Below are 16,905 nucleotides of genomic sequence, written 5' to 3' on the forward strand. Positions count from 1 at the left end.
TGTAATATAATAATATTAGTGTAATGTAATGTGTTGGTGTATATAAATTAATATTAGTGTTCTTTAATATATTATTATTCTTTAATGTGTTAGTGTAATATAATATGTTAGTGTAATGTAATATAATATGTTAGTGTAATATAATAATATTAGTGTAATATAATGTGTTAGTGTTCTTTAATGTATTTAGTGTGTATAGGTGTGTATTAGTGTTCTTTAATATGTTAGTGTTCTTTAATGTATTAGTGTAATATAATAATGTTGGTGTATATAAATTATGTATTAGTATTCTTTAATGTATTTAGTGTGTATATGTGTGTTAGTGTTCTTTAATATATTAGTGTTCTTTAATGTGTTGGTGTGTATATGTGTTAGTGTAATGTAATGTGTTGGTGTGTATAAATTAATATTAGTGTTCTTTAATGTGTTGGTGTGTGTAGGTGTATTAGTGTAATATAATGTGTTGGTATGTATAGGTGTGTGTTAGTGTTCTTTAATGTGTTGGTGTGTATAGGTGTGTGTTAGTGTTCTTTAATGTATTAGTGTGTATAGGTGTGTGTTAGTGTTCTTTAATGTGTTAGTGTTCTTTAATGTGTTAGTGTGTATAGGTGTGTATTAGTATTCTTTAATGTGTTGGTGTATAGGTGTGTGTTAGTGTTCTTTAATGTGTTAGTGTGTGTAGGTGTATTAGTGTAATATAATATGTTAGTGTGTGTAGGTGTGTGTTAGTGTTCTTTAATGTGTTGGTGTATAGGTGTGTTAGTGTAATATAATGTGTTGTGTGTATAGGTGTATTAGTGTTCTTTAATATGTTGGTGTGTATAGGTGTGTGTTAGTGTTCTTTAATGTGTTGGTGTATATAGGTGTGTTAGTGTTCTTTAATGTGTTGGTGTGTATAGTGTGTTAGTGTTCTTTAATGTGTTGGTGTGTATAAATTATGTATTAGTGTTCTTTAATGTATTGGTGTGTATAGGTGTGTGTTAGTGTTCTTTAATGTGTTGGTGTGTGTGTGTGTTAGTGTAATATAATGTGTTGGTGTGTATAAATTATGTATTAGTGTTCTTTAATGTGTTAGTGTAATATAATATGTTAGTGTGTATAAATTATATTAGTGTAATATAATGTGTTGGTGTGTATAGGTGTGTTAGTGTTCTTTAATGTATTGGTGTGTATAGGTGTGTGTTAGTGTTCTTTAATGTATTAGTGTTCTTTAATGTATTAGTGTTCTTTAATGTGTTGGTGTATATAGGTGTGTTAGTGTTCTTTAATGTGTTAGTGTTCTTTAATGTGTTGGTGTGTATAGGTGTGTGTTAGTGTTCTTTAATGTGTTGGTGTATAGGTGTGTGTTAGTGTTCTTTAATGTGTTGGTGTGTATAGGTGTGTGTTAGTGTTCTTTAATGTGTTGGTGTGTATAGGTGTGTGTTAGTGTTCTTTAATGTGTTGGTGTGTATAGGTGTGTTGGCAAAGTGAAAAACTGTTCTGTGGTCAGACGAATCAAAATGTTAAGTTTTTTTTGGAAAACCGGGACGCCATGTCATCCAGACTAAAGTGGATAGGGACAACCATGGCATGGGCAGCTTACACATCTGGAAAGGCACCATCAATGCTGAAATGTATATCCAAGTTCTAGAACATATGCTCCCATCCAGACGTCGTCTCTTTCAGGGAAGAACTTGCATTTTCCTACATGACAATGGCAGACCAAATGCTGCATCAATTACAACACCATGGCTGTGTAGAAGAAGGATCCGGGTACTGAAATGGCAGCCTGCAGTCCAGATCTTTCACCCATAGAAAACATTTGGCACATCATAAAGAGGAAGATGCGACAAAGAAGACCTGAGACAGTTGAGCAACTAGAAGCCTGTATTAGACAAGAATGGGACAACATTCCTATTCCTAAACTTGAGCTACTTGTCTCCTCAGTCCCCAGACGTTTGCAGACTGTTATAAAAAAAGAGGGGACACCACACAGTGGTAAACATGGCCTTGTCCCAACTTTTGTGAGACGTGTTGATGCCATGAAATTTAAAATCAACTTATTTTACCTTAAAATTACACATTTTCTCAGTTTAAACATTTGATATGAGGTGATTGAGGTGTATATTAATGTCACTTTGCTGAGTGCACACATACACACACACACACACACACACATCTGAGCAACATAGGTTTCTAAAAGGAAAAGCAGAGAAAACACAGTTACACAAGTGTCACAGATTTGAATACACATTTGCATACAGAGGCTTTGAGCAGTGTTACACAAAACTCAAACAACCCACCAAACAAGTCCAGTCATGTACAACAAGAGTCCGGGGATCAGGAGATCACACTAGAGTTTTTATGCTTTAAACAAACAAACAAAAAACCAACACATGCTTTACTTTTTTTATTCAATTAATTGTATACTGTTGAATGATGTTTTTATCACCTCACATCAAATCTCAGCTCAAATCTGACTATCAGTTATAAGAAGAGCAGAAATAACCCAATGTAGTGATGTGATGGTGGACTTATCTCTTACTCTCTTTTACCCCCTGGTCAGTGTGGAACAGGGATTGTGTTTGGCTGGAAGTTCAGGTGTGAGTTCAGCTGGTCCGCTGTTGATATCACTATAGAGATTATAAGACACTAACACACACTTACACACACCTATACACACACCAACATATTAAAATGACACTAACACACACACACACACACACACACACACACACACCTATATCCACACACACACACACACCCACCAACATATTAAAATTACACCAACACACACTAATACACACCTATACACGCCAACATATTAAAATTACACTAACACACACTTACACACCTATACACGCCAACATATTAAAATTACACTAACACACACACCTATATACACACACACACACACACACACCTATATATACACACACACACACACACACACACACAACATATTAAAATTACACTAACACACACTAATACTCACTTACACACACCTACACACACAACACATTAAATTACACATATACACACACACCTATACACACCAACACATTACAATGCACAGCAAAACACAAACATTAAATTACAATAACACTCACTTACATACACCACACACAACACATTAAATTACACATACACACACACACACCAATTCACACCAACACATTACATTACACTGAAACACACAACACATTAAATTACACTAACACTAACTTACACACACCTACACACAACACATTAAATTAATCAAATCAATCACATTACACTACACTGAAACACACCTATAAACACGAACACATCAAATTACACTAACACTCACTTACATACACCCACACACCAACAAATTCAATTACACTAACACACACCTATTAACACCAACACATCAAATTACACTAACACTCACTTACATACACCTATACACACAACATTAAATTACACTTGCACACCAACACACACAATTAACACCAACACATTACATTACACTAACACTCACTTACACACACCTATACACACCCACAACTTAAATTACAGTAACACACACCTATAAACACAAACACATCAAATTACACTAACACACACCTACACACAACACATTAAATTACACTAAAACACTTACCAACAACTATACACACTAAAACACAAAAACACACAATTGCACACCAATTTATCCCAACATAGTTCAGGAAAGATGTTCCAATAGATTTTGTGGAGATTTGTGCTCTTTCATTCACAAGGCTGTTAAGAAGGTCAGTTACTTATGTAAGTGAGATGAGAAGGTTCCTGGGGTGCAGTCAGTGTAAAAAAATCATCCCATTAGGATTGGAGATCTAAAGCAGGAGATCTTCCACATATTCCAACTCATGATACGCAGCTGACTTTGTGTACAGGAAATGGGTTTGGGTCCTTCAGTTCAAGTGAAGGGAAGAGAAGTTCACGCCAGCATATCCAGAAACTCTCAGGTGTTCAAATATTTCTGATCCTACATTGTTCTATGCAGATATGTATCTACATGATCACTATTTATGATCACCCCCCGCCCCAAAAATGAAAAAATAAACAAAAAGAATCTTAAGTTTCTCTCAATGTTCATAATCAGTCTTCAAGAATCACCCTGTGCACACCAGAACATTCGAGATGATCCAGAGCTGGAACAGACACTCAGAAACCTTGAGAGGAACCTGAATGTCCCAGTTCCATCATGGTTGAGGTTATTAACTGATGGACTCTTGAATGTGAAACTGTTTACGTTAAATATAATCATGAGCCATTTCAGCAAACACTTGGTATGAATTACAGTCCAAATACATCTTCATGGTTCTTGGGTTCAATCCTCCAGAAAGGAGAACCTCATTGATCTTTACTTCATGCAGTCTTTTCCACAGTCCTGCTGTCAAGAAGGGATTTTTCTTTTGGTTGTCTTTCCTGCCACCAAACCATCAATTACCTTCTGTCAAAACATCTCAGGTTGTAAAGAGGTCAAGATCAGAGACAAGGAGGTCTTGCACAACTCTTCCTGTCTGACACACACACACACACACACACACACACACACACACACACACACACACACACACACACACACACAAATAGTCCACAATGCTCTAATGTCTTTGCTTCATTTTCTTTGCTAAACACATCCCCCCCCGCTAATCAGGGTCCACTGGTTTCCTCCGACTGTGAGAATCATACAATAATATAAATTAATTAATAAATATATTTCAGGTTCAAAAGTGGGCGTGGTTTATCATATTAAGTTTGTTTAAACTTTTATTTTAGGCCCTGAAATTAACCTTTTTTAAATTATTGTTTGTTGGTTTAAACATTTTCTCACTTCACAGCTACCTCTTTTACTCGAAGAAAAAAAAAGTTTAAAAGTGGGTGTGGCTTGTCCAATTAATTTTTTTGTATTTTTTTTACTAACCAGAAAAAGTTACAGGCCGACGAAATGTACGTTGTAGTGCAGTGTGAAAGATGCGTCAGTGGCTTATTATATGTTGTTTGTTGTAACAATTATAAATATTTTCTCATCGCAGCTGCCTCTTTCATTCAAGTGAAAAAACCCATAAGAACGCTTGTGAAAGTATCAAATTGGGTGTGGCCTAACCACAATAAAATTACAAACCACCTTTTAATGTAATGCCTGCAGAAGCTCAGGGTGAAGAAACATCTGGATTTATTCATAATGAGACCCCAGGAGTGTGTTAATCCCTCACCAATCCTTCATTATCTCTATGAAGAAAAAAAATTATAATCTGTTTAAAGTTACTTAACACCGTAAAGCATCCAGGAAGCAAGTTAAAAGCGAAATTTTTTGTATTGAAGTCATAAAAAAAATATTTTTTTGGGTCCTGATGACATCATAAAGCTTATAAAATGACAGCCTGAGACTGGAGACTCATTCCATAAATTATATAATGTTAATGAAATAAAAAAACCCTTTATAGCTAAAAGAAACCGACCAATCAGGATCGAGAGAAAGTTCACGTGACACGATTGTTTGGCTGTAGAGCAAAGGACGGCGTGAGTCATTGTGCGTCGCACGTTTCTGGGAAAATCACGGTCCGCCTTCGCCGGCGTTGAGTTTTGGTGTCTGGAAATGGTGCATTGTGGGTATTGTTATTCAGGCAGGCGTGTGTATGTGAAGGGCTGGGCCGCTTCGTCTGAATGTGGCCCGGAGATTCCGTGTCTAGACAGAGACGAGCTGTAATGAGAGTAATTACAGTGACACACACACACACACACACACACACACACACACACACACACACAAACGCACGCTGAGGTCTGGGACTCGTGGCGTTGTAAAGAAGAGTCAGAGTGCACTTTTGTTGTTGTTGTTTATCAACGTTAAAGAGCGTACAGCAGTGCCTTTATCGTTACGTTACAACATGAACACACAAGACAAAAGTGGGCAAACACACACACACACACACACACACACACACACACAATTTATACACATACACGGGAAATGTGCGATTGTTCGAAGCATGGCGCCGAGTCGATCAGTGCTGGTGTGTCTTTGATACGCTTAAAAAAAAAAAACAATTATAAAAGGTCCACGTTTCCAAAAAAATAAAATACAAAAAAAAAGGTCAGCACCTTTGAGTGGAGTGAAAGAGAGAGAGACAGAGAGAAAGATGGACAGAGAGACGTCACGAGTCTGCATCCTCTTCATCTCACCCCAAAGGCTTTACAACTTTAGGTTTACAGCGGATTAGGACGGAGCCGGAGTGTACTGGATGCCGTGGTTGGAGAGCAGAGCCTGGAGCTGAGTGACGGTGTGCTGCAGGTCCGAGTGTTCCTGCTGCAGGCACGTGAGTTCCACACGCAGCACCGCCTCGCTCTGCATCAGGCCCTCGACATGTGACTCCAGGAAACGGATCCTCGCATGGGCCCCCTGGGAGAGAGAGAGAAAGAGGAGGGAGAGAGAGAGAGAGATAGATGTGTGTGGATCGAAACGTATAAAAAGTTTAATACAAAATGCACAAAAATATGAGAGAGAGAGAGAGAGAGAGAGAGAGAGAGAAAGAAAGTATGGAAGTTGAAAGAGAAATGAGGCGAGTGGATGTGAGAAAACCTGAGAAGAAGAAAAGAATTCAGAACCAAAAGAGAGAGAAAGAATAAATGAGAGGACAGTGAAAATGTGAATGAAAAGAGAGGAAAAAAAAAAGGGGGCCATTACTAAGGCAGAGAGAAAATGAGAAAATATGAGAGAGAAGAACAAAAACGAAAAACAAAACCAGAAAGGGGCAAGAGAAGAGTTTTTACTGGATGTGTGTGTGTGTGTGTGTGTGTGTGTGTGTGTGTGTGTGTGTGCGTGTGCGTTTTGCTCACAGTGTTTATTCTCTGAGCTGAAACAGCAGAGACACAGTACGAGACAGTAATAAACAGCATGAGATAGTATGAGACATGAGACTGTACGAGTTAATATGAAACATGATGAGATGGTATAACACAGCATGAGACATGATGAGATAGTATGAGGGAATGAGACATGATAAGACAGCATGAGAGAGTATGAGACATGATGAGATAGTATGAGACATGATGAGATAGTATGAGAGAACGAGACTGCATGAGATAGTATGAGACATGATGAGATAGTATGAGAGAACGAGACTGCATGAGATAGTATGAGACATGATGAGATATATAAGACATTATGAGACAGTACCAGCAGTCATGATTCCCAAGGTTCAGGTGTAGAGCACATGGGGGCGTGGCTCTGGGCATGGTTTAGGGCGTGGCTGAGGGAGGAATTAATCCTTTTTTCTAATGTCTGATTTCATGATCAGATATATACATGTAGAGGAGAGGAGTAGTGTAGAGTAGAGAGGAGGAGAAGAAGCAGCTGGCTGCTGATTGGTCAGTTACCTGAACTTCCTCCAGCAGGTCGAGGTTTTGCTGCCGCAGGCTGCCGTTGGTCTTCTCCAGCTGGGCGGTGCGCTGTGACTGGCTGAGAGTGGACGGGCCGTCGAGGAGCTCGTCCTGGAGCACGTGGTACTCCACCTCATACGCCTGCAGCTGCTTACTGATGTCCATCTCAAACACCTGTGCACACACACACACACACACACACACACACACACACACACACACACAGTCACTTCTCATGTCCTTCGTTATAAATCCTGCACATCACAGAAATCTGATACATACAGGCACAGGTTTCTAGCCACGCCCACAGGAAGTGTTTATAAACATGCTCCGCCCCTGACCACCTCTGATTGGTCCACAAACTGATACATTTTATTCCTGCATGAACTGAACACCTTGTGGCTTTATACTGTTTTGTTTATTGTGGCTATATATTGTTTTGTTTATATGAGTGGGCGTGGCCAAAACTAGAGCTGACCAATGGGGACACGGATAGGACACACTGTGTTCTTCGGAGACACGTCACAGGAATAAACAATGCAGAGGAAAAAATAATAATAAAATAATAAATAATTAAATAAAAAAATAAATGAAAGATTTTAATTAAATGAAACAAACAGATTTATCTGTGTTAAAGATTAAAGATAAATAAAACATATCTATCCATCCATTCAACCATCCATCCCCCCCCCCCCTCCAGTTTTTCCTTCTTTTCTTTCATCCATCCCCAGAATATTCAGTAAAAATCTAAACCTACATCTGGCAAAACTTTCCTCTTAATTTCCATCAGGAGATTACTTTACACACACACACACACACACACACACACACACACACACACACACACACACACACACACACACACACTTTATAAAACAGTCCAGGTAATGAGTGTAAATCAACGTTGTGGTAAGAGCCAACATTCAAATTCATTCAAATGCAGTTCATATTTCACATAACTCTAACGTGTGTGTGTGTGTGTGTGTGTGTGTGTGTGTGTGTGTGGGCATGGTTTTCAGCCAACTGGGCAAAAATGGTGCTGAAGCAAATTACACACACACACACAACACACACACACACACACACACACACACACACACACACACACACACACACACACACAAACACACCTGGGTGATGGTTTTCTCCATCTGCACCAGTCCCAGGTTGGGCAGCGTGCTCTTTATGAAGTCCACTATGGACTCCAGATTGTCGTGCTGCAGAATCAGGGGCTTGTGGCTTCCCAGGAGGCTTAGCGCCACCTTGAAGATGACCTCTGACCCCTGCAGGAACAGCATGTCTGAAAGAAGAAAAAAAAACATACAACGTTTTAGCGCTATTACACACATTCATTCGCACATTTTATAGATATACACACACACACACACACACGACTGCTTTTTCACGGACAATCGAGTCCCGCATGAGGAGGAAGAGATAGCCATGTACACACACACACACACACACACACACACACACACACACACACACACACACACACACACACACACAAGCAGCTCTATCTACAGAGCTGGCATTTTTCCCCTGTAATGAAAGTAATTTTGTTTCTGAACCAAAGTCATTACCAGGTGCACCTTCAGAAAAAAAATGCCAGTGTTGAGAGGAAAAAAAAAGAAAAAAAACAAAAACAAATAGAGAGAGATGGTGAAGATTCGGTTCTGTAGAACCCGAACACATTCCACAGCTGCTTCACGCTCGCATTGGGTTTCGCAATGCAATACGCTTGCCATACGGCAAAAAAATAATAATGTTAATAAACACTTGAATGTGAACACGTCTCTGCGTAGCTAAAAGCCCGGCCCACACCCACAAGCTCCGCCCCCTATACATTGGATTTATCCAAGAAGGATTAAATTCAGTAGATAAACGAGTATTTGTATGTGTTTCTAATTACATTTTTGGAACAAGCACCTGGACGCGTGATTAAAATTAATGGCACCCCCTCATCCTGCGTACGGTTATTAACTCAGGTGTGTGTGCAGGTTCCTATCGCTTCTATCACACATCTACACCAACGCTATCAGAAATCATCCTGCAGATTTTTTTGTATTTATTTTGTACACTAGAAAAAGAAAAAAAAAGAAAACAAACCACCACCCGGTTATCTTTCTCAGCAGGGGCATGTGGGTCGGTTTAAAGGAACGAAAGTGATCCAGGCGTTTTCTCTGGAAGGCTCTGTCGCCCGCATGACTGAAAAAATAATAACTCTGCTATTTCAGATCATTAATTATATTAGGACTGCCTGACCGCCATTGTGTGCTACGTGTGTGTGTGTGTGTGTGTGTACCAAAGACTCTGGCGACAAAGCCCAGAGGGAAGTGTGAAGCGAAGGCGGTGAGGAACCACGGCGCGGCGTACAGGCTGGGGCCGATCTCGTGCTGCTCCAGGTGACTGTACAGCTCCCGGTGATAATCGTGCAGCAGCCGGGATAACTGATACATCTGGATCTGAGAGAGGGAGAGAGAGAGAAAGACGGAGGGAGGGAGACAGATAAAGTGAGAGACAAGAAGAATCATAGAGAAACAGACAAACAGAGATAAGGGAGATAATGGTAGAGAATGAGAGATATAGAGAGAGAGACAGTTGGATAAAGGGGATAGAGAAACGGACAGAAACATATGAAATGAAAGACGGTGTGTGAGAACAAGAGAGAGAGAGAGAGAGAGAGAGAGAGAGAGAGAGAGAGAGAGGGAGAGAGAGAGAGTGTGTGTGTGTGTGTGTGTGTGTTTTGGTGAATTGTTGTCCATAAAGTTATTAAACCACATTGTGTTTTGGATTTCCTCGACAGGTGGGGACAGATGGATATGGTGAGGACAAGCAGGGTGAGGATGGACAGGTTTAGGATGGACAAACAGAGTGAGGACAGACAGGTAGGTTGAACAACGCTAGCATGAGGTGTAAACGGTGAAGACAGACAGAGCGGGTGAGGACAGACAGACAGAAAGAGAGAGAACGGGTGAAGACAGACAGAGATACAGACAGAGAGAGACAGAGCGGGTGAAGACAGACAGACAGAGCGGTGAAGAATGACAGACATACAGACACAGACAGAGAGACAGATCGGGTGAAGACAGACAGAGACAGAGCAGGGGAACACAAACAGAGACAGAGACAGAGCAGGTGAAGACAGACAGACAGACAGACAGACAGATAGAGAGACAGAGCAGGGGAAGACAAACAGAGACAGAGTGGATGAAGACAGATAGACAGACAGATAGAGACAGAGCAGGGGAAGACAGACAGAGAGACAGAGCGGGTGAAGACAGATAGACAGACAGATAGAGACAGAGCAGGGGAAGACAGACAGAGAGAGACAGAGCGGGTGAAGACAGATAGACAGACAGATAGAGAGACAGAGCAGGGGAAGACAGAGACAGTGGAACAGACAGTTTACCTGCAGGATGATCATGTCAGGTCTGTACTGTTTGCGTAGTCCCATGTCGTACATGAGGAACTTGAGCATGTTGAAGGCCTCCTCCTCGCTCATGTGCAGTAGCAGCACTCCAGCCACGAAGCTCAGACCCTGGCAGTAGCCCACCTCAGGGTCCAGCAGAGAGTAGGCCTTCAGCAGGTTATAGAGGGACAGCTGACCTGCACCCAGCTGAGCGCTGAAATACGGGTGTGTGGGGAACGTACGTCCTGGAGGAGACACGGAATTAATCAGTTCCTGTTCTCACCTACGTTACAGCTGCGAGAAACAGTCACTCACTCACACACACACACACGTTATTTTATACATTATACATTTTTATACTGTAATTCAACACACACCTTCAGAACCGACCAATCAGAATCGAGCGCTCGCGTTGTAGAACGAAAACATAAAATAAAGTGTGTGAAGGCATTGTTGCGTTTTACTGCCAGGTGTGTGTGTGTGTGCTCCTGTTTTACTGTATAATTACACTTATACCAGGTGTGTGTGTGTGTGTGTGTGTGTGTGTGTGTGTGTGCGCGTGTGTACACAAGGCATTCACATACTGTGCTTTAATAAAAGACAATGTCAGGGTGTGTGTGTGTACATTCAGATATACAGTATACATTCCTGAAAAGTCTCTCTCTCTCTCTCTCTCTCTCTCTCTCTCTCTATCTATCTGTCTCTCTTTGTCTATAAAATTTCAGCTTCATGTTCACTCCAGGGATGCACTATTCACGTCACAGACACACCCCAGGTTAAAAAGTATGACAATAATAAGTGTGTGTGTGTGTGTGTGTGTGTGTGTGTGTGTGTGTTTCTAACCCAGGTCTATGAGGATGGCGTGTTGTTGAGATGTGAGCTGCTTCAGTAGTTCTTTATAAGGCACGTTGTTGTTGGGCGGTTTTTTGGTGCTCGGGACCTGCTGCCTCAACAAATACTGCTCGGAGAGAAACTTCCAGATTTCACCCCTGTGCTGCCGGGGGACACCTGAGAACGAGAGAAGGAGAGAGGGAGGGAGGGAGGGAGGGAGCGAGTGAGCGAAGGAAAACAACGGTTTAATTAAAGTTGAGAAAATAAATCCAGATCTTTATCGTCCACACCATCGTGTCGCCGTTTAATCCGTTAATTGCTAAACCAACAACGCAAAACCGCAAAAGCTCGTTCTGAATAAACTTCTTACTGGAGTCGCACATCCGTCACGTCAGGGAGGGAGAAAAGGTGTGAAAAGTGTGTGTTATGCTTGGCAACGTTTTCAGATTTTTTAAAATAGCTAAAGCCAGTCGCTAGACTTCAGCAGACCTGGACTCATTTGCATAACTGATGATTCATAATAGCCACATGGGGAGAAGCTTCATAGAGGAAAGAGACTTTTCTGAGAACATTTATAACAGCACATAATAAAACCTCAGGAACAATAGTGTTTATTATTCAGATATTAGGAACAATGGTGTTTATTGATTAGATATCAGGAACAATGGTGTTTATTGATTAGATATCGGGAACAATGGTGTTTATTGATTAGATATCAGGAACAATGGTGTTGATTGATTAGATATTAGGAACAATGGTGTTTACTGATTGGATATTAGGAACAATGGTGTTTATTGATTGGATATTAGGAACAATAGTGTTTATTGATTAGATATCAGGAACAATGGTGTAATTAATTGGACGATTGAAACAATGTTACTCTGTGATTGGCCCCTTAAAAAAAGGAAAAAAAGGAAAAAAAGTTGAGTCTTGCAGTCTAGTGTGTGTGTGTGTGTGTGTGTGTGTGTTACCCTGCCCAACAGCGGTGTGAATCTTCTCTGTGTCGAACTTGACCTTTGCCCTCCCTGCAGTGCTGAGCATTTTTTCCCAGACGAGAGTAACGTCCTTAAGACAAGGCGTGATCTCCTCGTAGTCCAACTTCAGACGCCTGCTTTGGAGGTCACTCTCAGAGGCTGTTCTCACACACACACACACACACACACACACACACACACACACACACACACACACATTTTATTGCGATGTAGAAAAACAAATGGGTGAATCCATCATGTAAATGTGGCCTTGCGTTAAACCGAGTCGTGTTGCAACAGACATCCAGTGATGAATTGTGCAGAACTGTGACTCAACTATAAGCCATTGTCTTAATATTATTATAACACACACGTGTTTTAAAGCATTCAGGTGTTAATCATACACTCATTCTTTGTCTCTTTCTATCACACACACACACACACACACACACACACACACACACACACACGATTACAATCTAACTGCATATCACACTAATCTCTGTGTACCTCCTTTATCAGTGTGAGAGACAGAGACCACACCTCCTTCATCAGAGTGAGATACAGAGACCACACCTCCTTCATAAGAGCGAGAGACAGAGACCACACCTCCTTCATCAGAGCGAGAGACAGAGACCACACCTCCTTCATCAGAGTGAGAGACAGAGACCACACCTCCTTCATCAGAGTGAGATACAGAGACCACACCTCCTTCATCAGAGTGAGAGACAGAGACCACACCTCCTTCATCAGAGTGAGAGACAGAGACCACACCTCCTTCATCAGAGTGAGAGACAGAGACCACACCTCCTTCATCAGAGTGAGAGACAGAGACCACACCTCCTTCATCAGAGTGAGAGACAGAGACCACACCTCCTTCATCAGAGTGAGAGACAGAGACCACACCTCCTTCATCAGAGTGAGAGACAGAGACCACACCTCCTTCATCAGAGTGAGAGACAGAGACCACACCTCCTTCATCAGAGTGAGACAGAGACCACACCTCCTTCATCAGAGTGAGATACAGAGACCACACCTCCTTCATCAGAGTGAGATACAGAGACCACACCTCCTTCATCAGAGTGAGATACAGAGACCACACCTCCTTCATCAGAGTGAGATACAGAGACCACACCTCCTTCATCAGAGTGAGAGACAGAGACCACACCTCCGTCATCAGAGTGAGAGACAGAGACCACACCTCCTTCATCAGAGTGAGAGACAGACCACACCTCCTTTATCAGAGTGAGATACAGAGACCACACCTCCTTCATCAGTGTGAGATACAGAGACCACACCTCCTTCATCAGAGTGAGATACAGAGACCACACCCCCTTCATCAGAGTGAGATACAGAGACCACACCCCCTTCATCAGAGATGGGTGAGATAGGTTTTTATAGGTTTACATGTGCATCAGATTGGTGCTATAACTAATGACCCTGAGATCTCTGGAGTTTTATAAAGCTGAACTCCTGCTGACTGACTGATTTTACTTTCGTTTTGTTTTCCCTGGAAGAAGATTTGAGCTGTTTTTCAAACCTGTTGAAAGTTTCTCTTTTAGTACAACCAGCAACAGCCGCAGCATCGGACGACGCCCAGTCACGTATTCATGTTTACAGTGAACAAACATCTCCCCACTCAGGAACCAGAACTGTACATTATGTTGTAGTATGAAGGCAGTAATATTGTAACTCTGTTAAATCGAGACGTTCCTCGTGATCTGGGGTTCAAGTGCAAACCCATCGCTCGTGCACATTCCACACTCACTTTTATCGTTTTGCTTTATCTTGATCACATGATCAAAAGGCAACCTTGTGGAGGTAGAGGAAGCCACTGGACCTCAGTTGATATTGAGCTCAAACGCAGATACGTGTGTGTGTGTGTGTGTGTGTGTGTGTGTGTGTGTTTGAGGAGGTATGTTTTCCACCCCTTGTCGTACCCTGTAGCTTTTGGTTCTCTCGTTCCATTCTCAGGAGGAGGATCTGCTGCAGGATGGCTTTCTTCCATAACTCTCGGAGCTCCTCACGACTCCTCTTCCTCCTCTCCTCAGGAACCGGTCCCAGCGCGCTGTCCCCGCCTCCGGCTCCACCCCCTACCGCAAGCCTACCGCCGACCTCCAGGGACGTCTCTCCTCTTTCTGTGAAAGACGAGGAAAACACAGGCACGTTCAAGTATTTACGTGAAAAGTGCACAGTAGGGCGTTAGAGTTACTTTTGTTTATTAGACTTAACAGAATATTCGATGTCTTATAAGGCCAAAAGTTTACAGAGCGTACGATCGGGCTGCATTTTTTTTCTTTTCATATTTAGTCCCCATTTGCTCCAATTCATCTAAAAGGTGTTCTATAGTGTTGGAGCTCTTTTGTGGGCCACTCGAGATCTTTCACTCCATCTCAAGTAAAGCATAGATTTAGCTTTCCTGGTTTAAGTGAAGGCTACATTTCATACATCTCCTATACAAATGTGTGCGGGTTTGTGGGAACATTTTGTCGAAGGACAATAGAAGTCAGGTGTCCCAATACTTTTGTCTAAATCGTGCATACGCACGCGTGTCGTCTCGCTCCTGAGGATGCCATCGCGCCTCGTCATCGATCTCTACCGCTCATCAACACCTTGTTGTTTGGAAATGAAATGGCACGCCATCGCCCTCGAAAATCCTCTTTCATCGCTTATAATAACAATAAATTTTAAAAAATAAATAAAATAAACCAAAGTGGCGTATTTGTGGTGGGGGATCCGCCCTGTCGTTTTTGGGCGTCGCCTTTGACTTTCTTGTTATTTTTAACACCCAAAAAAAAAAATAGAAGGTGAGGGGTAAGTGCAAATGACACACACACACACACACACGCTCACACACACGTGCGAGTCCGCCTGCCATCTTCACAAACACCCATGGGCTGTACCTTCTGCAAATAATCTGCAGAATAACATCAGCCAAACAACAAGCAACACACGCCCCATCCAACACACACACACACACACACACACACACACACACACACACTCACTAAGTGCATCCCCTGGCAGCCGCTCAACGTGTCCTCCAGCAAAAGAAGTGTGACACCACACCCGACTCCATTACACACACTTTATTGAGACGTGCTCTAAAGGAACGTTCTCTCAGTTCCACGAAAGGAGGAACCCGTGAAAATGGAAAAGTTCTCGAGGTCGGTTCTGGAACTTTCCGACTTTCTTCTAAAATTCCCTGGTTTGGTGGAGCTTTAATGCGTTTAGATGTTAAATTATAAAAAAAAAAGTTGGTGAACACCTTTTTGATTGGTAAAGTGCTTCTTTCTGAACATCCCCATTCACCCTCATAATAAACTCCCATCTCCTGGTAAGATGTTCCACTGAATTATGTGGAGATTTTGTGGAGATTTTGTGGTGATTTCTGCCGATTTCCTTCAGCCACAAAGGTGTGAGTAAAGTCAGGTACTGATGCAGGTGAGGTGAGGAGGTTCCTTGGGGTGCACTCAGCGTTCAATATGCATCCCCAAAGGTGTTTGGAGCTCTACAGCACATCATACATCCAATGAAAAAGCATATCTTCATGGAGTGTGCATAAAATTTCACACCATTTCATGCTACACATCCATAGTGCCTCCAAGTTTGTGGGAACAGTTTGCAGAAGAACCATATATAGTTCATCTGTAGCTACAGCTACTAACGTTACTGCTGTTGGTGGGCGTGGCCTAATTTATTTATTTATTTTTTTACTTTTGAAAACGTGACCAAAGCTATTTAACGTTTACAGAATATAGATGAAGTCTTTTCTCCATTTAAAACACACACCACTATCTTATCTACACACAAGTGCACTATAAAAACTCTTGTGGAACATCTGCACAACTACTGTAAGACGTATGTTCTCCTTGTACACCTCCATTTTCCATATTTATTATCAAACGTACCTCATGATAATATACGAGTCATATATATGCACACACACACACACACATTTATAACTTTCTTATACCTAATTATTACTATTTTCCCCTCATTTCACTGTTTAATAATGTTTAACATTTGCTGTAGTTTGCTGTAGTTTGCCTGTAGCCTTAATTAAGCATTTCATTGTCTCCGACATGTGACAAATAAAACTTGAAATTTAATAGACTCCGGAACGTTCCGTAATAGAAATGACATATTCTTTGCGTAGCACGACAGTTGAACCAATAATATTTTCGTGTTTCGTACGTTGCGTATATCGCGACACTGCGTAGCCAATCAGAAACAGGATCCGGAGATGAGTAACGACACTCAGTAATCTGTCTCCCCTGACACCCGCCGTTTTCTCCCAAAGCACCGCTAGCG

General features: G+C 41.6%; 1 protein-coding gene across 1 annotated transcript in view; it reads right to left on the reverse strand.

Annotated features, from left to right (window-relative positions):
* Positions 1-5,811: 5,811 nt before the first annotated feature.
* Positions 5,812-16,905, reverse strand: part of tbc1d1 (TBC1 (tre-2/USP6, BUB2, cdc16) domain family, member 1) — a 41,273-nt gene continuing 30,179 nt past the window's right edge. Inside the window, 8 exon segments of the mRNA XM_046843017.1 lie at positions 5,812-6,391; positions 7,369-7,545; positions 8,502-8,671; positions 9,680-9,839; positions 10,787-11,031; positions 11,630-11,794; positions 12,589-12,750; positions 14,532-14,729. Coding sequence (XP_046698973.1) covers positions 6,209-6,391; positions 7,369-7,545; positions 8,502-8,671; positions 9,680-9,839; positions 10,787-11,031; positions 11,630-11,794; positions 12,589-12,750; positions 14,532-14,729 — 1,460 coding nt within the window. The 3' untranslated portion in view covers positions 5,812-6,208.

This window comes from Silurus meridionalis, chromosome 28, assembly GCF_014805685.1.
Source record: "Silurus meridionalis isolate SWU-2019-XX chromosome 28, ASM1480568v1, whole genome shotgun sequence".
NCBI classification, from domain to species: Eukaryota; Metazoa; Chordata; class Actinopteri; order Siluriformes; family Siluridae; genus Silurus; species Silurus meridionalis.